Here is a 26,576-nt window from a genome sequence, read left to right as displayed (position 1 = left end):
AGGTGGTGTTTATTTTTAAATTCTCCCCTTGGGTACATATGTATTTTCTGTCCACAATATGTGATATTTACAAATAGAATCAATTCCCATGCCATTTACATGCTGACCTGTCCTTCAATTTGTGTGTGTGCCTTTAAGGGGCAGGATCTTTCTGATTCATGGAGATTCTTTTCTGGCAGATTTAGAGTCTTACAAAAGATGCCCTTAGTCCTTATTAAATATTCATAAGAGGGTTGGGTCAGATTTTTTTCTGACCTGAAAAAAAATCCCATTAATAAATTTGTTATCTGACATGAAAACACTTTAGGGTGGAAAGCAATCCGTATCACATCCCATTTAACATCAGATCACAAGTTGTCACTAAATTGGGTCCTTTGTCTTTGCTTCTTGCGAGGTTCTTTAGCAGCATAACTAATAGGGTTATTGTGTGATGTTCATTGATTCTTATAAATAAAGTACGATTGCAATGGAAATGTTATTAGTGTAGTTCTGTTTTTCAGTTACTTGCATCTAAACCAACTTTTTAATGAATTTCATATCTAGAAACTGTGAGGATAAAAAATACTAGACAATTACAGACATTTTGCTTAATATTATTGACAAAGCTGAAGCAAGTAATTTATTATAGGTGCTTAGCCCTGTGAAAATAGGTTGCCGGGGTTCTTCCAATCCGTAGGTTAGAGACAGCACAATAACAAGATTTGTTTTTGTATTAAAGACGGGGGCCAAAAAGTATTTCTTTGAGCTTGAACATATGAGACGTCAAAAGGGATTGTTTTGAGTTACATGAAACCACTAACCCTAGTGTTACAAATATACCACAGACCCAAACAAAGTGTTTCACTTCCACTAAACTCAGAAATGTTTGTTTGGCTGCCTTAAGAACAGACAGATAAAATTCCCATTTGTGAAACACTGATCTGAATGATACAATAGATGCATCGTTGCCTTGTGATAGATGATTTTAACATCTTATCATTCTAGGTCTGTGATTAATTTCCCTTTGCTTTGTTTACGAAAGGAAGAGGGGGGAAGGTAGTCTCAGTTACAGGCCAGACAGTGATCATTTGTACAAACTTCTTGTGGAGGGCTTTTTGTTGTTTGTTGTTGTTTTCCAGTTTTTCATAATCCTAACATGCCTAATCTTTAGTGAACAGAACTACTCGAGCTTGGTAAAAAATCATTTAACAAGAGAAGGAGGTTAGTTATCTTTAAAAGACTGTTTTCGAAGTGTGTGTGGGGAGGGGAGAGGGGGGGCATTTTTGTCTAATGCTGTTTGGTCCTTTGATTCAGTCCAATTTAAAAATGATTGTTATGAACCATTGGTTAGCGGAGATTTTTTTTAGTGGCATCTAGTCTCTGCAAAACAGATTGCTCTTAAAGGTTATAATTCTAAACAGTTTGTCAGTAAGTATAGGGTTTTTTTATTATTATTTATTAAAGAATAGTTCTTAACAGCTGTTTGATTAAGGGTAAATGTGTGCTATTTGCCAGGCTTGCTAGAGAGCAGACACATGCATAGTCAGGTCAAAGGGTTAACAGCAATTAACTGTAGTTGCTTTAGAGACAAAAGCCTTATTTCACAAAAGCATTATTTCACCTGCAGTCAGTAAAAAAAAGAAAAAGAAAGAAAGAAAAAAAAGAGGAGGCCCATTGTGTAAGGGTGTTTGAACTGATTATGTTTAGAGGCTGGTTGTGATTGGTGGAGAAGGGCGTGGCTGATTGGGTAGTTTTGCATCTTGTCAGTTCAGGAGCACCCTTGCGCGTGCAATCTGTCTGTAACCTGAGGAAGCTAAAGACTGTACAACAAGGCTTAATAGAGCTTCATGGCCCAGCACTCTGTTTGTGGTGGCAGCTAAATGGAGTTTGTCAGGTTTGTCAATATGATTGATTTTGTGATTTTTTTTTTTGGTATCTTCCTTGTGCACAGCATGACCGTTTAATTTTGCATAGGTAGGGATAAAAAGTCATATTGCTTTTTAAAGTTTTGTTTTCTTTTTTAGTCTTTGTTTATCACTTTAAGGCAGTTGCACAGTAACTAGAATCAGCTCAGACAAAACTGGGGAGGGGAAGGATTAGGGAGCTACAGTGTATAGGCCTGCTTCTCAACTCTTCAGAAATATATGAGAGCTTTAAAAATAAAATAATGTTTATATCTCTGCAGTCTTTAATTTTTTACTTTTATTGCTGCTTTTTAAGCATTTCATTTTCATCCAGTGCAAGAATTTTTTGAAGCACTTGGTAAATAATTACCTATTAGAGGAGTGAAGTATAATTTATGTGCTTCTTTTGTAGGTTATTACAGATGTAATAAGTAAACGGATAGAATAGTTGTTGCTCTTTTCATTCTGATAGTTTGTTTCCACATCTGTCTGGACTATTTTTATTTTAGCTGACTAAATGACTGTACTTTGCAAAAATAAAACAAAATAAAACAAAACAACTCCCCCCCAAACCACCACACAGATGAATAAAATACTTTGTGAGGTTTAAATGTCAAGCACTGTGATTGCTGAATTTATTTGCTTGTAAATTTGCCATGTGAAATTAAGTGAGTGAGCTTTGTTTTTGACATTGACTAGTGTTAAGAACGCCTGTGAAATACATGTGTAACAGGATCTAAATGTAGCTAAGTTAAGTCAGCCCTGCAATACAGTATTGCAGTGCAAATGAGATGATTTTTCTAGGCTGGTGGTAGTGGGGAGGAGGGAAGCCTTAGGAAGTGGGTGGTAAGTTTAGAGCAAAGTGCATATACACTCTTCCTCTTTGGAATTAACTCTTTCAAATCCTGTGTGTGTTAAGGAAATATGAAGAGGTCAGATTATTCCCATATTCAGAAAATGTAAAAGCAAAATAACTTTAAAATGAGGTGTATTGATTTCAATAGATGTCAGCATTCTGAAAATGACAGTTTCTTCCTTTTTAACAAAAACAAGCTTGGCAGCAGGAAGTGTGAATCATTCAATGGGTGACTAAGATCTGTTTATGAAACTAAAGAGTTGGATTTATTCTAGCTGTCAGTGTTGAAATGTTAACTAAAATAAATTACTGAAGTTTGTATCTAGTAAAATGTAAATTAAACATGCTAGCCTACCTTTTTAAAAACAAAACACTAAATTATATTTCATTTGGATCAAAGCTAGTTTTCATGACTAGCACTTAAGGGCCCAATCCTGGAATTATTATGCATGTGGGTATTACCAATGTGCGGCATTTCATTGAAATAAATGGATACATGTAAGCACTGTGCGTGATAGTAAGTAATTACAGGATTGAGTCCTTAGTTATCATGTTTACTACACAAAGCCTTCAATATCTTAAAACACTTTTTGAATCAAATGTGAATAGGTTTCTCTATATGTTTACACCTATCTATGATTAAAATATATGAATGTATTTGTGTATATAATTTGTGTGTGTGTGTAGACAGAGATGTTCTGTCTTTTTGTGAATTGTATATTTATCATAGTAACAATGTAGGAAATTGTTGTAAAAGCAGTGCTTCTCTGGTGCTACTGTTACAACTTCTCCCTGCACATCAATTGGAAAAATAGGTTTCCAGAGGGCTTTAAATGAGCTCTCTGACTACCTTACAAAAATGTCATTGATAAGGATGTAAAAATGAAACCCAAATCCTGACTAAACAGTGTAGCTGTGTTGGCCTAGAATGTGATAGAGCTGAACTGAAAACTGATTGGTCTGACACTTTATAATCAAAGTTGATTTATTGTTCATTAGTAGTGCATTAGCCCTTTCAAGCAAGACAGTTATTTGTGTAGTGGCCTGTCAAACAAAAGACTTCTAGCACCTGTCATTTCTAAACCATGAGATAAGCAACCAGATATTAAGATAATGCAAAGAGAAATACAATTGGACAAGGTAAAGTGCCAGCAATTTTCCTTTTCAAAATAATATTCCTTTATTTACGGTGACTAATATCAGCGTATAGATAAACCTGATTAAAAACTAAATGCATTCCCCTAAAATGTGGATTGGTTTCACAAGGATGGGGAATCATAACTGAAACTGAGCATGCTTCTTTCATGATTGCAGAGAACCTCACATGTAAAGGTAAAACACAGGCAGGGTAATCCCTTGTTAAAAGTTGGTTCTTAATTGGAAAGAAAGGAATGCCATTTGTAGCCTTATTCTTTTTTTTTTTTTTTTAAATAAGTCTAGACTCAAGACAATTTTAATGTTTGTCTGTCACCCTCATCCCCTTTACCCCAATGGACAGCTGTCATGAAGTGATGTTCTTACAGATAGGGGTTAATTTTATGAAAACGTGATGACATCACAGTTAGAGCTGTGAGAATGTCAAAAAAACATCCGCTGCCATATTCAGACAGATTTGCTCTGAATTCTCTCCCCCCCTCACAAAAAACATGATCCCATGACACAAAACAACACAAGTGTCAAAAGAAAACAAAATTAGTGAACTTTTGTCTGCCAGGATAGAAACGAGGATTAACTTATGTTATTCCAGAGCATGGAATGGAGACTATCTGCATGAGGATATATAATGTATTGTCTTCTGTGAATTTTCATTTGACAGGGATTTTGGAGGCTGTGATCTTAATTAAATCTCAACTGACTCAAATAATGCATCTAAAGGCATGCAGTGTTGCGTAACCTTGCTGAGTTGGTAAACCATAAATTATCAGAAAGCTTGTGTTAGGAAGGACTGCTTTGAAATTTTTTGTTTGCTACAGTTCGGGTGTTTTTAAAGGTGCACTATACTGTACTTATTTACCCTGTTTTTTAAAACAGTGTCATCTTTCACTCTAAAAAAATAGATGAGCTCTAGAACATGCTCTGGCCAGACAGTCCAACTTTAGCTTAACTAAACATGAATAGTACTGGATACAATGGAACTGACATGAAAAATAAAATAAAAGACCATGGCTTTCTAGTTTTGAAAATGTTGAAATTAATACTGCAATGTAATATTATCGAACAACCTTATAGAAGTTAATATTACATTATCTGCCAGTTATAATAGATCACACAGGCATTATTGAAAAGGATCCATTGTTCAGTAGTGACGGACAATTTAATCTGACATGTTCAGAAGTTGTGCTGGTGGTCTATGTAGTGTACTGTAAATGTAAACGAGAGAAAACTTGCAATAGGTGTGTGAACAAGGTGCAAAATGTTTCTTGGACACTGAGAGATGCAGAGAAGACCCGTAATTTAATTGTTCAGCAGCGTTTTAACTGGCCAATTTTTGTGCATTGCTAGTGCTTGAAAATGCTAGGTGTTTCATGTTTGTTTATTTTGAATATGCTGTAGCTAAATAGTTGGGTGGTTCAGTGTAACATGCTTTGTTACTTTTAAAATGATTGTATACTCTGGTTGTCACAAGGTAGGAGAGGCTTATTGCCTTGAAAAGTTTAGGGAGCTGGAAAGCCATGATGTGATTGCTTGAGACATATCTCTTCCAATCATTTTATAGCAGTTTTAGCTAAGTGTATGCTTGACAGAAATAGAGAGATCTTGGGCTTACATTATGAAAATGTTTGTTTCTACAAGATAAGCTATTGATGGATTTTTTCCCCTCCTCATTGCTAGGTAAAAGAAATACCAGCAATAGTTGTATTAACACCTGCATCACAAAATTGTGGGAAACTCCTGACACCATAAGCTAAATTTGTTATTGTTAGGGGGGGTGGGCTAGCAGATTATAAGTAGTTTTGTTTCTTCTATTGAAAGCAGAACTGCATTACTGGAAATTAGTTTGCTGTAGTTCAGGGTTCAGTTAAAATGTCCTGTACTTCTTTGTTTTTATAAGGTGCTTTCTTGCTCAGTTTTATTTTCCAGTTGTATGGAAAGGGGAAAAAATGTATCATGTACTCATCTGCAGAACTGGGTGAAGTGGCTGTATAGAGATTTTGTGTGAAGTAACAGTGAAAAGTAGCTCTTCTCCAGTCTTTTTTGATTTTTAACCTTTCCAGTGCAGTGCAGTATTAGAAACTGTATCTGTTAGCTTGGAAGCTAAATGGATATTGGAAAAATAGAATAAATATTGAACACACATGCATAATTGCTAATTATTCTCTGTACTGGTTTAAGGTAGATTTACCTTCATTGATTAGGTAGGATGTTGTATTACTTAGGAGGAAAAAAATTTTGAGCTTTATCTTGCCCTTAAATCTGAAACATCATTGTTCAAATAACTGAGAACAAGGTAAACCAACAACATCAAAAAGGTCGGCTTCTGTGATTTCTCAAGGGCTTGTTATTTTGTACTTTCCAATTCTATTTGATGTCTTGACAAAACAAGATGACACAAGGGAGAATACATTAAATTTTGATTTTCATCTAACCTGTTACAGTGCTGGCAGCTTAATTTCTTTTACTTTTTACTGAAGATGGCTTTTTGCACAATTATTCTAATTGCCAAGCCACTTTATGAGAAGGTTTCTTTACGGGCTTCCCATTTGCCTTGATTTTGCTAGGCATTTTTTTGAACATGTTTTGACCTTTAACACACAGAGAGCTTGCTGGTTGGAGTGTGTCTTCATTAGAAGTAAATCAGCGAATGGCAAGATTGTCAAAGAAGCAACTGATGTTTTCTCATTAGAATCTAATTTGCACCGTTGTGCTTAGCTGTGATGTACAGATGAAGGTGTCTGTGATAAGTGTGAAAAGCTGCACATTTTAAGCAAATAAAGTTTACAAGTATTTTAAAGGCTATAATTCTGAATAAAGTAGCAACACCTAAAAGAGTGTTTCGGCAGAACAGAAATTAAGTTTGTCATAGCATCATTTCATTTTAGTATATCTGTTTAACAAGGTGAATGTATTTTTTTAAAATTGCTTATTAATATTTAAACTGGCCAGTACAGGTCTCCTCTAATGCACAAAATTAGAAGAACAGATAGTTTCACATTTAACTCTTTAAGGAGAGAATAGATTTAAAGTGAGAGACATAACCATTCAAAATAATTCTCGTTCTTTTTAGGGGGGAAGGGACTTTTTTTTTTTTTTTTTTAATTTAAACATGCCACAGGGAAGAAAATGCCTCCCTATACTTTTTTTTCTTTTACTTCACATAAAATTCTTGACTTATTAAATGCTGCTGAGTCAATCACAGTTTTTTATTATTTAATTAAGTCCCCCTTCATGTATTAATGAATTAATACACAAATATAAGGAACCCAACATGATGTTGCTCAGTGTATTAAAAATGTTTGGGTGGGCGTGAGCTTTCAAGGGGTTTTGATGGGTTTGGGGATATTTTCGTGGTTTATGTTTGGGTTGGGTTTGCAGGGGATGTGTGTTTTTTGTTTTGTTCTTTCATAATGCTGTTGATCCAACTCTTCTTCTGGAGGAAAATACTAAGTGCCATACTTTTTTTTACTGAACCATTATAAAATGTCATCACTGGTTTGAATCATGTACATTAGGTTATAATTTTTCCTGTCATGTAGGTGGAGCAGAAAAAAAAAAGAAACTTTTTTTTTTAATATAAAATTATTATGAGGTTTAAAAAAATCATTCTGCGTATTCAGTGACTGTATACATTCCATTTTCATCTGTATTTGACAAATGTTAAGAGTAGAAAGGATTTAATTTATGTAAACTTTATATTTTTATGCAAATTAAATGGGTATTTATTATAGCTGACACAATTATCCTACTACTTAGAAGGGAACCTGGTATGCATGAGAAGTGGTAGATAAGATCAAATGAAGTTCTGCTAATGTCCCATTCTGTGTTTTAAAAAAATGAAATTTTACCAGTTTGTCCTTTTCTAGAGACAAATACAGAAGGCTTCAAAGGGTAGATATTCTAAAATATTGCAGAATTCCAGGAGAGCCCAGATTTCTAGGTTACATAAGGCAAAGGAAGATCTCTCCTCTTGACAAAATGTAATAAACTAAATGATAAAAATAAAAAGTTAATTGAATATTAAAGAGGGGTTTTTCCCCCGCTCCCTTTTTTAATAGTGGTTTGTATTATTACAGAGTACAGTTATGCTAATGACTGACTATTTAGCTGATTTTACATTAATGTAATAAGCATTACCTGTCTTAATGTGTTGTACAGTATTGTGGCAAAATAGTTGTCTAAAAGTGAAATTCCATTTTGCATAATGAAACAGAATGAGAGTTTCTGCATGAATAGTTCTAGCAATTTAGCTTTGTTGTTGTTGTTGTTTTGAAGACTGAAATATTATGTCAGAAATGTTTTACATTCCCGGGATGGATATGGGTACTGTGTTCAGCACTTTATTATTTTATAAGGATCAGATACAGACTGCGATATTTTGCTTTTCTGTTTGTCAATACGTCAGTGGTCTATCCTCTCTTTTGGTGTCACCCAAGTAATTTTTTTATGTTGCTTCAGTAGAAGGTTTCTAGTTTATATTTTTCATATTTTATTCTTATAATAGGCAGTTCAAATCAATGGTTATTTATTTATACAGGTCTATTTTTCATGTAATCCACTATTTTTTAATTACTGCTCTGTCCTTCATTCTTTTTATGTGTTCAGTTGTATTTTTGCTCCATTTAATTTTTGGCAACAAAGCCTTCATCCAAAAAAACACTGTCTTTGAAATCCAGGTACTTGGCATAGTAACTTGATTTGTGCCAAATTTTAACAAACTATCACAAGGGATGGGGGTTTTGCTGACAAAGTTTTTAGTTTTGAGGGTTTTTTAACTAAAGAAGTCATCCACATCTTCTAGTGTTAGTTAATAATAATACAACCAGCTCCAATAATATGTGCAAATTGCATTCTGTGTTGGTTTATTCTGTAAACAAGTTTGAACTAGCTGAAAATATTTGGTTAGTATTTAATTATGTTAATATAAGTGAAAAGGGAAAATTATAATAATTTTCTTCCTCTTAACCCTAGCCTATTTTGATAAAACAGTGCCAAATGCGTCATTGGTGTAACTGCATTGTTACACTGAGAATGAACTTGGCCTAAGTCGTTTAAGTTTTTCTTTTCTTTTTCTTGGTAAGCATGCTAAAATATGGAGTATTCACAAGGCTGCAGAGATGGGCAAGGGTGGAAAGGATTGTTGTGGAATCCGAAGAAATAGCAAAAAGAGTCTTGAGGGAAATATAAAGAGTCTGAAAGCAATTGTTAGTATTAAAGACTTGTTTTGCCGTTGATGATACTAGGATGTCAGCAGGTCTATACTAGTAGAGTTCTGAAAGCCAAAATGCAGCTGTATTTTTACCTTCATTGCCAGATTTACATGCATCTGGATGTCTCCCACACTCTATTGTTGTCACTCAACAATTCAGCACACAGTCTATTAAATATACCAACTACAACAATACTGTGTCCTTCTGAAAATAGAAATAAACAACTAATTAAGGATGATTTCTATTCTTCTTGGTAAGTTAGCATTCTTTAAATGTATCTGCCAGTAGTTTAATTTGAACTTCAACTCCCTGAAGGCAGTAAGATAGAATTATTTTAGTTCTTCATAAACTGCCTTCTATGATTCATTATTAACTCATAAAACACACTCATGTACTTATACAGTTAAGCCATTTTCAATGTAGGTTTGTAATTTTTGTTTTTTTGTTTTTGGCAACACATTAAATTGTCTCTTAAGAGAGAGAAATCTAAAATTAACTTATAGCCCCCAGTTCAGGTTTGACTTACTATCACACAGCATATCATAAATAAATATTTTTCTCTGAAATAATGCAAAGTATAATGGACAGTATCTAAAATAAACTTTAATTTTGACTGAATATACTCAAAAACAGATCCATAAATATTAGAGAGCTGTAGTTAAGAACTTACATGACTGTTTTAAATACTATTGATTTAAACCACTGGCTAGATTTTATGAATCAAAGTGTAATTTCCAAGCTTTGGCTATATTTCTCAACTCTAAAGCACTCTCTCTTGTGTGCCTTTAGCAGCTTTCCAGACATTCAACATGGGATTAAATGATAGTAGTTACAATGATCAATAGGTTAAGACCGGTACAATCACTCTTACCGCTAATGACCTCAGTAGTAATGGGTAATAAAGTGTGGGCTATAATAGCCTATTGCTGGTGCTGCATGCCCTTTGATTCCTAGTATTAGTAGGGACTAGCTACATGAAAAAGTTGGACCTTCGGAGTTAAGGGAGTGGATATATAGGCCATAATTCTTAACTATTTAAAGTCCTTAAACAGTGCTCTTTTTTTTTTCTTCTTTAACACAATAGTTTCTGGTCCACTTGAATATGTTTGTTAAAGGTTTCCATAAGTTATTTTCATGATATGCTGGAGCAGAAACTTTGGGTAAATCTAACTTTTATTACGTTTATAAATTAAATGCAGAGACCTCTTCAGCAGCAGAGAGTTAACTGGTGCGACAATGTGGTTTCAGATGATAAAAATAAGTTGAGTTCATCAGCAAGCTCCTGCTGTCTGAAAGATGCCATATCTGTGTTTTCTGCTACGACTAAAACATTTCTTTCTTAGCAAAGTCTGTAACAGTTTCTGTTTAGAAATTCTTCATGGGAAGTTACACACTCACTTTTCAAATGTAGGACCACATCTTGCACTTAGACCCATCTGCACAATTCACATGGGAGTCAGTGGGAGTTGTCCATCCATAACCAACGGCAGAATAATGTGGCCCTTAGTATTAATCACTGATTTGTAGGGTTTACAGCACCCCACACTGTTCCTGTCTGTATCCCTGGTGGTTGTCATAAATCTGATTAGAATATTGGTGTTGTATATCTTCCAAGAATAGCGCAGAAAACATAATTAAACATGCTTCCTTTCCTGTTTGCTCAATCGGACTTCAATAAAAGGTAGTGTCAACCTCAAGGAAAAGTAAACTTCTTTTGGGATGGAGTAGCAAAGACAAATAAAGCTTAAAGACTAATATGATGACTACTGTCTATAAGAAAGAAATTTCAACTTCAAAAAAGTTATTTTTAAAATCACATGGATTAAGATGCTCAGAATTAATGAGATTCCAGCTCTGATGATTGAGGTTTCTCAGGGTTTATCTCAGTTGGTATGGTACTTCTATATTGCAATGACTGTCCAGTGTGTTTGCTATAGAAATACACATACAGCTAAATCCTGGCCCCAACCAAGTCATTGGGGGCTTTGCCATTGACTTAAATGGGACCAGTATTTGTCCCATAATAAAGTCTTTATTTTCAGAGTGATCAGATGTGACTGTCTGCTGTATGTGATGGTGGATTGTCTAGACGTATGCTGTAGTGCACATTCAGAAGCACATTGTGATACTGAGAATTCACGGGTAACCTTCCGGTACTATGTTAATGGGATGTCAGAAGTACATAACCATTTCTTTGGCTTTTTCAAACACATGTCTTAAAAGCCGTTCCTAGGACTTTCACACAATGTGTACACCACAGCAATGGAGGATGTGCACTGTACGTGAATCTGACCTTCAGGAACCATTTTTAGTTCATCAAAATTAGTGATGCTGAGAAATCAGGACATCAGTGCATAATGACTGTGAAATTAGGAATGAGAGCTTGCTATGCAAATGACAGGACAAATCATGTGAAAAAGTCAAGATAAACTGCATATTAAGACATTATGTTACATAAAATTAAAACTGCATTTCTCTCTTGCTTACTACTACTCTGGAAGATTTTTTTAAAAATTCTTTTATCTTCTGATCAGCTATTGTCTGCTGATTTTTAAAAAGTGGTGCGCAGAGAAAGTGCAAAACATGTTATTACCTTTTATTGTAATACATGAAATGACAAGAGATCCTTTTAAACAAAGTATATCCTTTACTGCTTTTAGTTCTGGGCTGTCACATATATGATTTGAAACTAAAGAAAAGTAAGGTGCTTAAATATTACTGTTAAAAGTCATATGGGTTTTGTCTTTTTATTCTATTGTTGTTTTTTTCTTTTCTGTTTTTTCTTTCTTTTTTTTTATTATTTGAAATAGTCTTCTTGCGTTACTGGGACTGAGAAAATGGTTCTCATGTAGTCTGCAAATTAAATACAAGTGCAGTGATTATTTTGAATAGCTAAATTACATTCTAGAAAGCTTGCAGAATTCATAGCATTGTCATTAGGTATCCGCTTGAATACAATTTGTGTAACCTTGGCCAAGACAGCCTGTCATTTTAATGTCAGTGTTTTATCTGAACAAGACATCATCCTTTCAGATACAGTGTACAGGTTCCTTGCAGAGATGCCCGTGCAGAAACGTGTTAACAGTTGCAAATATGAAATGCTATCAAGTTCATCACTGTAGCTGTTTGTCACTGAAATGTCATGGAAAGCGGCTTTTAATGGTATCTCACGTAATATGAAAGAATTGAAGACATCTGTATGCTGGGTGAATATGGAATGGTAAAGACATCGTAGTAGGGTCTTTCTGTTAAAATTGCATAGGAACATAGGTGCTGTTGTTCACATCACTGACTTTCATTCATTTTCTTAAAATCATTGTCTTAGTAGGGTCTAGATCCCATTAATGTGGTACTCTTGGTTGGTTTTTTGTTTCTGGTTTTTGAGTTGACTGTTTCTTCTAAAAAAAAATATATATATATATATATATATATATATATATATATATATATATATATGTATGTATCTTGACAGATTATACTGTATTCATATATTTAAATAATTTTCATTACAATAATGTTTTGGAGAAAGAGGATGTAGTTTGGAGAAAGTAAAATCAATGCTTTCAGGTTTACTCTAGTGGACTCTGAAGGCTCTTGCGCTTTCCGTTACTTTATGACAGTACAGAGGATGAGCAGTAAGCAGTATAACCGAAAGCAGGATGATGTCTTAACCAGTTCCGTAGACATAACAATGGACAAATAATTATCGGGGTGAAAAGAAATGTTTAATGTTAAAAAAGTAGGATAAACGGCAGTGGAACTCTTCACAAAGTGTTCTGACTTCTTTTTGCACACTGTATTAATGCTCTAGGTTCCAGTGTCAGTGGCTATGATGACACCTCAAGTTATCACTCCCCAACAAATGCAGCAGATCCTCCAGCAACAAGTGCTAACTCCCCAGCAACTCCAGGTCCTGCTCCAGCAGCAGCAGGCACTCATGCTTCAACAGGTAATTGTTTCTTTTACAGCTGTTGTTATAGGTGAGCTAATGTCCTTAAATATTCCTGTTGTGAAAGCTGCCTAAATACTGGAGCACATATCTTGCAGTAGCTGCACTGGTATATGGGGGTGAGCTGATTGCTCTTTTGTGTTCAAAGCTAGCAATTGCTATTGAAAACCTAAGTGGAGGGACTAAAACTAGCAGCCTTTCCCAGACAACTACAGAAAGATGCATGTTTAAGAAACAGGAATCCTGCAGATGCCCCCATTGCTTTCACCTGCATTCTCCGTGGCACATCATTTGTTTCTGACTAAATGGAATAAACAGAATATAGTAGAGAGGTAGTTTCAGTTTTAAAACCTATTAAACCCATATGGAACAATAGGGAATATAAAAACCACAACAACAGAAACGTAGCATATTTGCGAGCCTTAACTCTTGAATTTTGACAAACAAATGTATTGTGGTGTATCAGTTTCCCTGGTACCCCGTTTCAACACGTGAGCGTATATCCGCTGAAAGTTTGCAACAAATGAAGTCTGGTTTTGAAGTTTACTTATCGTAATGTGCGGCACAGCATTGATTCAGTAATTCCATGACTTTAAAGGCCACTACAAGCTAACCTTGTGTACTCTTCCCTCCCTGTCACTCTCACTCACTCATTCACTGAGTGGATGTCTAAACTGCACACATCTACTATCCATCTGGGAAGTGGGGAGGGGGGAAGGGTATTATCATTGATGTCTATGCATGTATTGAACAAAACTTAATACAGTCAAACCCTATCATTTAGAAAGCATGTATATGTTTCACAACAGAGATTTACCAGGCTCTCTCAGCAAGGGCATTTTATCTTTGTTGTTACAATCAAAGGTCATTCCTTGCCTTATTTTAATTAGTTTGTGTAGAAAATGGTATGTTTTTCATCAGTTCATTTTGGAGATTACTTTTCAAACGATAATGCCAAGAATAGTCAGTGTGCACTGAATTTATTGTCGAGTTTCAAACTAAAGGTCAGACCATTACAGATAAAAGGATGCTATTTTTCAAATCACAGTTTGTGTAGTACACCAAAAGGGACACTGAATTGGCTCTCCACTTTGTTACTTACCGTCTTTCCTCTTCTTTGTAGCAGCAGCTTCAAGAGTTTTATAAGAAACAACAGGAACAGTTGCAGCTTCAACTTTTACAGCAACAACATGCTGGAAAACAGCCTAAAGAGGTACAGACAATACCCATTTTCCTTTCAAACCACAGATCCCAGAGGACTGTCTAGTGGCTATTAAACTATCATTCATCTTATAAATGATTGCACAACTGAGCTGACTCTATCAGGTCTCAGCTTTCAGCTGCAGAGTTATTGTCCCGTTTTCCCTTTTATTTTCCCGTGCTTGCCATTTGCTTGCTGCCACATATTTTATAGCACGACATCATGGCTGGCTGTTTGGTGTGAGTATTGGAACAAGTATCTTGACTAGTGTCTTGGGAGAGTATTTTTTGGAAGTTAGTTATTTTACACTGGGTGAAAACAAGGATGCCGTAATCAAGATGCTGTACTCTCAAAACGGGGAAATACTTCAAGAGATTTTGAGTGCAGGTTCACTGTATCAAGGCAGAGGCTCAGATTACACATTTGTCATAGCTGGAACTTAGAACAAGAACTGCATTTAAGGAACATGTGTTGTGACACAGATCAACAAAATCTGAGATGCAAAGATAAGGCTGGAGGGCCATCCTCAACTCCCCGTGTTGTGCCTAGGTATTGTAGCAGATGTGATACATATAATAGCAGGAGACGTTGATCTGCTGTCACTGTAATATATAGACAGAATGAGGCAAGTTAGGTGTCTGTCTGAACTTCGCATACGCTTGCTTTTCTAAATTATCACAATCATAGCTTTGTGTATTTTGATATATTAAATTCCTTTTATTGTGATTTTTTTATTATTATTATTATTTAAAATGTAAGAAATCAAAATTCTTCCCTGAAGTGACACGAGAAACTATGTAAATCCATGTTCAGGGACCTGAACATTAGTCAGTATGTGGCATCCGTTCTTGATTAGACACCTCCTAGTAAGCTGCTTCTTGGCACGAGATGCTGTGTAATGCCTTTCATAGCTGTGATGTGTTCGAGTCGGCATGGCAGGCATGCTGCAGTAAGTACACACAATAAAAATGGCCCAACCAAATTTTTTTATATTTTTCAAATTTGGTGAGTTGTGCCACCCGTGGTACGTTTCAACCAAGGGTGAATTTTTACAGTTGAGCTATAAACCACTGAAAAGAGGGGTTTTTAGTGGAAACGCTGACACAACCTTAACTACAGTGTGCTAACCAGCGCCACTATAATAAAAAGGGAACAGATTAAAAAGTGTCTAAAATGTAAATCTAAAGGACTAACAGTAATTAAAATGGAAATGGCACAGGGAGGGAAGGCATGTAATTGTGAGATATCACTGTGCAGAATGCTCTCAGCTTTGTTTTGCTGGCTGTTTTTCTAATTCAGTAGGGCTTACTCATCAGTGGCAGTTCAATGTGCGTTAATGACTCTGGGATGCAGGCATCATTCTGGACAAAGAAATGATTTTGTGCGGTCAAAAGAAGTTCAAAGACAAGAAGGGAATTTCAGTTTTTTCCTTAGAGATCCACATTCAAGAGCATATAAATTAAGCCAAATGTTAAAAACCACAGTCTGAAAGCTGACTTCAAAGTCACAACTCTCTAATTAATGAACTGCGAGCTTCAGTTTGGACAAGTCGTGGTTTGATGCGCCCATAAATCAACATGACAGGTCTGTTTCACAGTCTCAGACAGTGCTTGTCATTGAGTCACATCAGATGTAAACACAGCAGAAAAAAGAGGGAATATGAAGGAGGTGCAATTGATCAACAGAATTGGTAAAAACCCACTTTTGAAGCGCATTATGCATGATCACAGGAAATGGCTATAGCCTCAAGAGGCTTTCTCCTTCTGCTGTTGCTTTTTTGAATCAGATTTCTAACAGCCTTCAAAAGGGAGAATAAGAATTATGGAGCTTCTCCCCTGTGGCTGGCAGGCAATAACCCCCTGTTGTTATTTTGTGCTTCTTTCTTTTCAAAGGCGTCAAAATTTAGTTTTTTAAAGATCTTTAACTCTATATTTGAAGACAAACAATAAAGGGCTGCCACTGTCATTCTTATCAGTTACCAGGGATTGTATTTTTTCTTTCTGTTGCCACTTCTTATTAACCTCTTATTTGGTCTATTAGACATAGTTTTGAATGCAAGCCTGCATGCTGGGAGAACATGAAAGTTCAGATGAGCTCAGAGGGCAGATAAAGAAATTTGAAGGGGAAAGTTACACAGCAGAATGAACGATAAAAGTTAACTCTTCTAAATTGCTGTTGTCAGACAGGAGAGCATCTCAGACACAAAGATGATGGCTTGGAGTTGAAAGAAAAAAAATACTTTGTGTTAAAAGGCAAGAAGGGAAGTTAGACAATGTGATGGCATTTTAATATCTAACACACTGATTTACTGTGGTCACACTTCTGATATTGTAACTCTGGATAGTGCAATAAGAAAAGACTCCTTCCTGTTTTAAGAAGAATATTATAATATAATAGACATAGGAGAATAAGGGTCCAAGTCTCTTTTGCTTTGACTGCCTTCTTTTGTCGTTGGTTTTAGTTAGAGGCCTGTTTCGACAATGCATTTCATCCCACAGATTTTTCAGCCCCATTTTCCTGACTTAAAGAGGGTGTTCTTGGTAAATTAGCATGCAGTTGGTGGTCCTCTTTTGTGCTAAAAATGACAGTAGAGTCACATGCTAGCAATTTGGTCAGGTGGACTGGTGGTTACGATTTTAACAAGGTTTGAACTTGGACACTAACAGATGGAACAAGTGTATTCATTTACTGCATCCCCCAGTCATTAGTGGCTCATAATACTTTGCCTCAGTATACAAAAAACTCCACCAAAACCCTCTTAGTCAGAGCGGTCTGACCAATAACCAGGACAATACGCAGGACTTCTATAACCTTTTCTTTTACACTAGGTTAAGGGGAATGTATAGCTTGATGCAGAGCAAGTTCTGCACCCAATTCCCATCAGTGATTTCAAGAGCTCTTTCCGTAACTCTCTGCAATCTTTTTTTAAAACAGGTCTAGCTCATTGTGTCCGCCAGACGAATTCCTTAATACCTGGCAGAACTGACTGTAAGAAACAGCTGACAGAATTAGTTTTTAAATAAAGGTAGCGGAAGAATCCATTTTGTGCGTTCAAGTTGGGCTGAGATGATTGTTTTAGAAAGGCCATTTGTCCTCCAGCAGTTTTGACAGTTTATGTTAGACGGTAGGGAGTAACCTAAGAAAGGAAAACAGACCTTTGACAGAAGTTTTAGGGAGGGGATCAAAAATGCAAGTTTTATCAGGATATTTCAGCATTTTAACACTGACTACTGACCTGACAACAGGACTGCACTGAGACCTTTTTTGTATGCATTCAATTGTGAGAAGTAAACAAACTGACTTGTATCCTGTGTTTGGTAACTGGGTGGGGAGCACAGTTTGGCAACGTGTGTTGCTTTTAAATTCTTTCTTGGACAATGGGCCTTGTATACTTTTATATCCTGGCTTTTCAAATGTAGAGAGCTTTCATAAGCTTTTCTTAGGGATAGCTGAGAAGACAACCCAACCGGCATCAGTCAATTTATATAAATAAAGTGTTCTGAAACCTTAATTTACATTAAGATGGCAAGTAACCAACATGTCCAAAGCGAGGAATATTTTAACTCCGTTTTTTTTATAAGATAGCATTAATAATGTTTTTATTATGAGAATATCTGAGGAGCCAAAAAATTATTCAAACATGAACATCACTATCATTGTGGTTGACATTAATCTGATAACTTGGGAAATAGAAAAAAAACAATCGGATCATTTTGAGCATGCTGTTTTACAAATGAAAATGCTGGCTCTTAGTTTTAATTTATTTAAATTTTTGTTGTCGGTGCTGTAGATTTTGGTTTTTGGAATGGAACTCAATTAACTTTCTCAGTGGTATGGGGGTAGGTCTGAAAATGGTTGATAATATGAGATTGGTTGGGCTTTTTCTATAACATAAACTACTTGGGCATTATAAAAAATAGTTTCCATTACTCTTAACTTTCTCCAACAGTCTTTTTAAAAATCAAGTTTTATCAAGTTGAGCGTGCCTGGGTCTATTCTATCACCATTGCACTGATGCTTCTCCCGTGATCTGAACAGAGCATTCCATACGTGAATGGGGTGAAGTGATCCCTTCAAGTTTTTCAGGGACTTTTTAAAATGTGGGGCCAGATCCTTAGTTGGCGTAAACCTGTGTCACTCCAATGACTTCAGTGGATTTCATAGTTGAACGCCAGCTGAGGATCTGACTCAGGATCTTTAAAGTAATTGTAAGGCGTTAAAATGAAAAAAGCTTGTGATTGGACACTTTACAAGAGTGCATGTGCCTGCAGTTTTGCAAGAGTTAATTTTCTTTCCGTAATTGTTAGCTATGATGTGGATAAGACCTCCACCTTGATATGATTCCTAGCAGATTAGGGATATTAGATAATTTCCTTCTATTTATTGTACTGCTGCACAGTATTATCTTTCTATCACTCAGATAATTACTAAGGAAATCTACATAAATTGTTTTTGGCTAGCACATGGAACTGCTAAACACTGGCATGATGTATTGATATTTTACACAACAAAAGTTTTCCTCCTGTCATTGTACAATTAATAAAAAGATATTTATCAAAATGCAAAGTCTTTCATGGTTCTTTAAGAACAATGAAAATAAAATACAAGATGAGCATAGAAGCAAAACCTAGAGGGTTCCTTAACTGAAGCAAAATTAAGAACGCTAAAGCCTGGAATACAGTTCATATTAAACACTCACATTCAAGTAAGATGTTGTTTGCTAAATTATGAATGTGTGTAATTAAAATCTAGTGGCTGTTTCTATGAAAGATTTACAGTGTTATTTCATCGTTTGTCATGGCTAATTAACAATATTAGATGAAGTTTTTCTTCTTCAAAGGTCTGATTTTTTCTCATTTATTTATGTCAGAAGTGATAAACAGAGTAGTTAAAAGCTTCTCTGGGCGCAATAGTGAGAAAAGCAACATGTTCTTTTACACCTCAGAGGTTCAAGGTTCAAATCCCAGTGGAGTACAGCAACTCAGTCTTCTTTATAGTGAGAATAATTAAAAAATTCAAAGTGCAGAAAGTAGAAGTCTTAAATATAGCATGGAGCAATTCAAGATATAGGACAAAGTCCTGTAACTTGATTAATGAATAAGAGAGAGCAAGTATAGAAAATGCAATAAATTAACCCAATCAGTTGCCTTAATAGTTGAGACAATCCTTGCATGAGTAAATGGAGCATGGCACAGGATTATTTTTCATTCCACTTAAGTATGATATGACCTTGCAATGCGATTTTTCCATTTATATTCGTGTTGTTCATCCCGAATGATCCCCAAGCGCATCACCGGTGACACAAGGGCTGCTTTATTCGCCACCATAATGCGACCACTTCTGGGGTAAAACTTCTGCAGCACAGCATAGCACAACAACTTAAATCAAGAAATGCAGAATAAATATTTCATGTGACGTGCAGGGGGTGTTTAGGTAGGAAGAATGTAATTACCCAAGGTGGAATTCGGCCACAACCCTGCGGTTAAGATTGCTACTGAAATAATGACTTGAGATCTTTAATGAGAAGATTTAATATCCATTTAATATCCTTTCTTGGTACTTGGGGATGACACTAATAAGATGAAGTGTTTTGAAACTGGGAGCCCTATAAATACTTAGTCCTGAAATGACAAATATGCCTTTTTTCCCCATTTCAGCCACAGCCACAGCAAGTGGCTACACAGCAGCTGGCGTTTCAGCAGCAGCTCTTACAGATGCAACAACTGCAGCAGCAGCATCTCCTGTCTCTGCAGCGCCAAGGTCTGCTCACAATCCAGCCTGGCCAGCCTCCCTTGCCTTTGCAGCCTCTTGCTCAAGGTATGTATCAACACAGTCTGGAAGCCACCATCAGTAGACATTGAGAAAATAATAAATACATGTCACATGGGATGAAAGAGCTCATAGGCTGGTAAAGTAATGCATAAGAAATAGACCGACTGGCTGGTTGGTCATTAGAAGTTTGTCGTTATTCTGGGGAAGCACAACACTGAAGTGCTGGGTGGTTCCTGCTAGAGATGGGTAAACCATATGGCTTTTGGGTTCAGTTTGCCGACTGTCCAGAAGGCTTGGACTTGAACCTTCTGGGTCTTCAGATTTGGATTTGAAAACATTCATAATAGGTTTGCTCGCAAGATTGCTGTCACTTTGGTTATGGCGAGGACTAGCTGAATAACAGCCTTTCATATGTCATGTTGGCACTTCAAGTCCTCCTTTGGCGGGTACTCAGACATGGGAAACTCAGCTCCAAACATTGCAAATCAGTGGGAGTTTGATTCTCTTTTATCTCTCGATGTGGGCAAAGGTGGACGTTTTTTTCCCCATACCCATTTTAGTCATCCTCAGTTCTGCTGCAAGTACACACACACAGTAGATCAGAAACTCAGCTGGTGCAAACTGGCATAGCTCCATTCCCCTCTCACACTGAAGCAAATTGGGATGAACTCCATTGACGTTAGTGGCATGAATTGAGACTTGCACCCTGTGAATCTTTCCACATGTGTCAATAGCTCCTTTTTGTTTAGCAATACTTTTGAGAATAGTTCAAAATGTATATTTCATTCCTCCCCCTCTACTTCATTTTATCTGGGTTTATTTGTGTGACAAACCTTAGGACATTCAGATCAGCCTCAGCCCAAGCTGCTCTTATTACGAAGGCAGATTGTTCGAAGTTGGCATGGCTTGAGGAGAAACAGGTCTTTAAAATATAATGCCGGTATTTCTGAAGAGTTTTCTCTTCCTTTCTCCCACCCCCTTCCTCCCAAAAATGTGTGCTAAATTTTAAATAGTCAGCTCAGTATCTCAAGTCAACTCAGGTTGAATAATTTGGTTTCTTTCAAAGCAGTTAACAGCCTCAAGGCTACTGGTTGCTAATCTCTATAGTGCATTTATTTTCAAATACACCCATTCCCTTGTCATTCTCATCCCACGCCAGCCCCAATTATACACATTGCTGCAAGAGGGAGGGTGATAGAGCCTGCAGGTTCCAACTCAGGTGGACGTAGGGAGATATCCATCCGTCTGTGGTGGAATCCTCATTGGCCAAATGGGGCCACCACTTTACTTCCATCCCTTTTCGAACTTCACTTTGAAGACATTAAATGCTTCATGTGTCATTTATGTCATTTATGTGTCATTCGACTGCCTAAATAATGGAGGCCAGATGTTGGAGTCCCCACGCACGCATATCTCCCGTTGATTTCAGTGGACACTGTGCCTGTGAGGGACGCAGGATTGGGCCTTTCAGATTTATTCATCATCTAGTGCATCTTTGTCAGCAGCGGGTGGGGGGAATAGTACGAAAGAAATCCAGAAAAACGGCACGTAGACTATGCCATTTGTACTTGCAAAATGTTATAATGTGCATTAATTACACCTTCAGATTTATTGTTGGAAACATTGCAAGCTGTTTCTGCACACCCACTGGACTCAAGCTTCAACCTTTCTAATTTTTCCCACAGCTACTATACTATTAAGTTTGCTCAGTAAGGTTCATTGTATAGTACATCAGTTAAGCTGTCCAAAAGAGGGCAATTGGGCAGTGACAAGACACGCTCATGTGTAATGTGAAAGAAATGAATGTGGTGATGCATGAAGTGTAATCTGTGCAGTAACACATCAGAGACACCAGGAGGTAATTCAGCAGTCATGGCATTGATTGATATGGTTAGCAGTGTAGTGTAACTATTAGTCCCTACAACATTGGGAAGGAGCATATTTAAAACATAAGGGGTGCCTAGCTGCATGCCAGAGTTCACATAAATATAAACAGAAGTGCTTGAGAGGTCTGATTCTAGCGGGAAAATGAACTATAGTGTTGACATCACCCTTTGTGAAACTGGGACTCAGTTTAAAAAAAAAAAAAGGTAACTTGAGAATGCAGGCAGGTTGGAATACAACACAAATTTTTTTTTATCAGAGAGATGATGGCTTAAAACTGATGTCATTATGAGGTTTAAATCAACTTTCTGCTTGCTTGAACATGGTCACCTGGGTATGGAGGTACAAGGACAAAAAGAGGTTGAGCAACTCGGTTTGTCTTTGAGCCAGTGATACCTGGGGTTGTGAAATTGAGTTCCATGAACAGTAATCTGTCAACTGTCCCCACAACATACATTTTTTAAACCTGTGCCTGCATTTTCTTTTATAATGAAGGGGACTAGTTGTCCTGAAAAATGCAATGATGAGCCAGAGCTGTGGTTTAAAATAATTCATAATGAATGCTTTATTTAAAAAAAAATTATTTCTAGTGTACCCTTTCTTTTGGGAACATTTTGCATGACTGGAACAAAATGTTGTAAAACATATAAAAACCTTGACTAAATGTAGACATATGTTCATGACACATGAAAGCATTTGCTACCTAGTTGTATTCTAGATGGCATATAGTAATATTAATAAATGTTTCCAAGGAGTGAACTTTGTGTGATTTTTGTTTTGGTTTTAGAACTCGTTCATTGTTTAAAACTACATTTTTGTTTCAACACTTGCCTATTGTCTTACACAAAATAGCACATCCTCTAATGTTGTATTTGTGTAATCTTTGCAGTTTTGTATTTGGATACATCTATAATCTGGATTTTACATCTGTACACAGCCACAACTTTAAAATAAACCCAATTTTAGCAGTATTCTCAACTATTAGGGCTAGTTCTTCAAAATCAGGCTGTAAAATTAAATTTGCTAATCTCACTTCAGATCACTACTGGGTGCAAATAATAGGACCGGAGGCATCTAGTTGTCTGATTGCTCCCACAGATTAAGCAGTAATAGGTCTAAATCCTGTTATTTGCACTTGCAAAGTTGCAGACATAAATAATTGTGACCATAGATAGTTGCAGGTGCAATTTTAAAGGCTTGATTTAAAATTTGGCCCTTAATATTAAAGTGAAATTATATAAGGGTAAATTACATAATTTATCCTGTTAATGGATTTATTTGATTTGATTTTTATCATTTGTTCCATCATTTCGGAAGATATGTTTAGGAGCACTGTATTTAATAACCATTTAGATTGGCGATCAGTGAGCATGCCTTTCATCTGTTAATTTGACAATCTAGTTAGGAATCATCTTTGGAATTATTGTTAAAGAGTTCGATTTTGCTTTCTAACCAAGTGAAATTAAAGAGTTCGATTTTGCTTTCTAACCAAGTGAAATTCGGTCATTCTAAAGTAACTGGTATCACTTGTATGTATATGATGTCGTAATTACAATTCTGTTATCTAATCCCATCTGTCCTGAAACTCTTGCCTTTGGAAAACGTACATTGATTGCTGCTACACAGCATTTGCTGCCTTCTATTTCCAAACTGAACATTTTAGTCACCTCTCAATGTATGGATGTAATTCTCATTAATGTTAATATGAGTTATACTTGAGTATTAAGTGTAGAACAAACCTACTGAATTAAGCGGGGGAAGAGGGACGTTATTGCTAAAATACTTAAAAGCTTTGTCTTAAAATGCAGCAGTAATACATTAAAAACGACTGGGTAGATTCTAAAGATTTTCCCAATTAAAAATCTACTACTTGTCTACAGATACAGATAAGTGATAGTGGTAAAAAATAAAATAATATAAATGGACTATTATTCTTTCTCTGTTTGTTACTCCCCCCATAATAAAACTAGGAGTTGTCGACTCATATGGTCTCATATCAATATGTTATCATCAACAGACAAGCCCATTCACTATTGTTTCAACTGAGTAAACAGTGGTGTAAGGGTCAGGCCTATTCACAGGTAATTGTTAGTGTGCGGACAGTCCTGTCAGACATGTTAGCTAAAAATACATCCCACACTGTCACTTTGCAAGGTGTTTGAAAATAATCACCCAGATGCAGCGTTACAGGACGTAGGCTTGTGTACTGACCTTTCTCTTCTTTAATTTGCCTCAGTGGTTTATTTTCAGGGGACAAGTAATAATTGAATATGTCTAATAACTAAATGCTCATTTGGGACAGAATCCATCAAAATATAATTGGCATTTGATTTTTATGAAAGAAAAATGACTTTGCTTTAGAGCAATAGATGTGTCCTCAGACCGTCTGATGACCTAATGTATAAATTGCAGCTTCTTTTATAATATATATTAATTGCAGATACTTAAGCATTTGAGCATTTTTTGTAGTGAACCCTTAGCAGAGACCAACTGTTTTTGTTAATGCTACTCTCAGAAAGGCAGGGAAGGTTATTGGTCTGTCGTGCAATAATTTGCTCCTCTTTGATATGCAAACGATCCACGGTGAATATAAAAAAATCCTATCAGACTCATTTCACAGTTCTTAACCACTTAGATTCTCTGGAGTCTATCGCCTCATTAGACCAGTGCTTTCCAAAGCTAGCATAATTAAAATCTTTAACAGTTTAGCAAAGTAAAGATGTTTGGCTGATCACGTTGAGATGATTATCTATCCATTGTATTCTAAATGACAAAAATAAATTAAATTTAGACCTTGGCATTTTTTATTATGTGTTTCAAATGAATATAATGCACACTGCCTCCCCCTCCCAATACCGTAGGTTTTGTAGGATACATGCCTGTTTGAGCTGCTGCTATGTATTCAGAAAATGGCAGATTTCCTTAGGATAGCTGCAGCATTACAATAAACTGAAACAATGAGCACTGGACCAAATGGAAGTCCAGGTCTGAAACAGACTTATTTGAAAATCTTCAGGATTTTATGTCTTAGATGTCTTTAAAAAGATGCTGCCTCTCCTGGTTACTCCATTCTCCCATATCCTTTTGAAATAGCATTGAAATGTTCTGCGGTGTGCGAATGTGAGGTGTTAGATCATGCATTCTGAATAAATATTATGTTTACAACATGATCAAAGTATAGAGTCCAAGTTGTATTGGACAGCGTTACTCCCTGGTGTATGTTCAGGGATGAATTTTATCTCACTTGTGTTGTGTAAAGTTCTTTCACCTGGCATGTTGGTAGAATGTTGTAAATATGTCCTAAGACTGGTGTCCATTTTGACACTACTATGAAACAACATTTCTTTATTGCTTGAAGCTTATTTTATGTTTTCATTTCACTTTTGAATGGCTCATTAGCATTGATCTAAGAAATGACAGTAATAATAGTGTTACTTTTATAGAAAGTTATACAGTTTTTCAATAGACACATCCATCAATTAAGTGAGCAGTACTAGAAACCAAAATTAATGAGAGAGATAGGTGTGTTAATGAAATAATCATAGTATAATCAATTTGACTGTTAAAATTTGAAAAGCATTCCAGGAAGACAATATGAATTCATAATTTATGTCTAAAAGTGATTAATAAAAACTGTATTTAATAACAAAGCTATTTGTCATCATTTAAAACTAAAGCACAAAATTAGTCATATTGTGGTTTATGTTGTCATAATAACACAGTTGAATGATTTTATCTGAAGACCTTCCTTGGTTTGAAAAGGAGGTTAGAATGTATTCAATTTTTTAAAAAATGCAATAAAATTTCTTCAGATGGCTGCAGAGTATAGCCTGGCCCCACTTTCTTCCAGTCATCTCACAGGCAAAACTCATTTGGAGCTCTGCCTCCAAAGGGACTCTGGGATTGGGCCCTCTGGTACAAAAATCATAGAAATGCTAATTAACGTCACATTTTTCCCCCCAGAAATCTTGCTTTAATAGGAACTACATGTTGGGCACTGATCAATTTAGCAGGAAACATGAAGTGTTACTTCTGTATTAGCTTTTAGTTAAAAAAAAAAAAAAAAAAAACCACAGAAAACTAACACTAGGCTTTGTTTACTGACTCTTTGATTTAATTACTGTTTTAAGACGGCCCGAATTAGCTGTTAATTGATTTAATTATCCAATTTGTTTGTTTCAGGCATGATTCCAACAGAACTGCAGCAGCTCTGGAAAGAAGTGACAAACTCTCATACAGCAGAGGAAGCAGCAAGCAACAACCACAGCAGTTTGGACCTGTCCACCACATGTGTCTCATCTTCGGCACCTTCTAAGACCTCCTTAATAATAAACCCACACGCCTCAACTAACGGACAGCTATCAGTCCACACTCCTAAAAGGGAGAGGTAGGTGCTGGTAGAATTTACATACATCTATGTGTAAATCAGTAACTGGTTATTGTGATGTTGAGGACTCTAAGGTGAGATTATTTACAACGATGGCCACACAACCTGGCCACATTTTGCCCTTCCTTTCTCCTCCCATTGATTGCAGTGGGGTTACAGAAGATTTAAGATGGAACAGAATTTGGCCCTTTTGTTTAGGTCTTTATGGCTTGTTAATTGGATAAATGTTACATGAATGTGTGCATGATTAGTTTTTGAAAACTGTATTGAATATGATAT

At 36.1% G+C, this 26,576-nt stretch overlaps 1 protein-coding gene across 5 annotated transcripts in view; it reads left to right on the top strand.

Annotated features, from left to right (window-relative positions):
- The window catches only part of FOXP1 (forkhead box P1), a 496,953-nt gene that overhangs the window by 392,953 nt on the left and 77,424 nt on the right, over window positions 1-26,576 (top strand). For 4 of the 5 annotated variants that reach the window (XM_067542352.1, XM_067542361.1, XM_067542371.1 and 1 more), the window contains 4 exons: window positions 12,916-13,053; window positions 14,177-14,266; window positions 19,912-20,071; window positions 26,093-26,297. In XM_067542352.1, the coding sequence (XP_067398453.1) occupies window positions 12,916-13,053; window positions 14,177-14,266; window positions 19,912-20,071; window positions 26,093-26,297 (593 nt within the window). Of the gene's footprint in view, window positions 1-1,422; window positions 1,874-12,915; window positions 13,054-14,176; window positions 14,267-19,911; window positions 20,072-26,092; window positions 26,298-26,576 lie in introns of those variants that run through there. The other variant, XM_067542389.1, reaches the window with a different exon arrangement.

This window comes from Emydura macquarii, unplaced genomic scaffold (assembly GCF_026122565.2).
Source record: "Emydura macquarii macquarii isolate MOO-44397 ecotype Brisbane River unplaced genomic scaffold, CSIRO-AGI_Emac_v2 contig_71, whole genome shotgun sequence".
Lineage (NCBI taxonomy): Eukaryota > Metazoa > Chordata > Testudines > Chelidae > Emydura > Emydura macquarii.
Note: the sequence above shows the minus strand (reverse complement) of the source record. Positions and strands in the feature narration are given on the sequence as shown.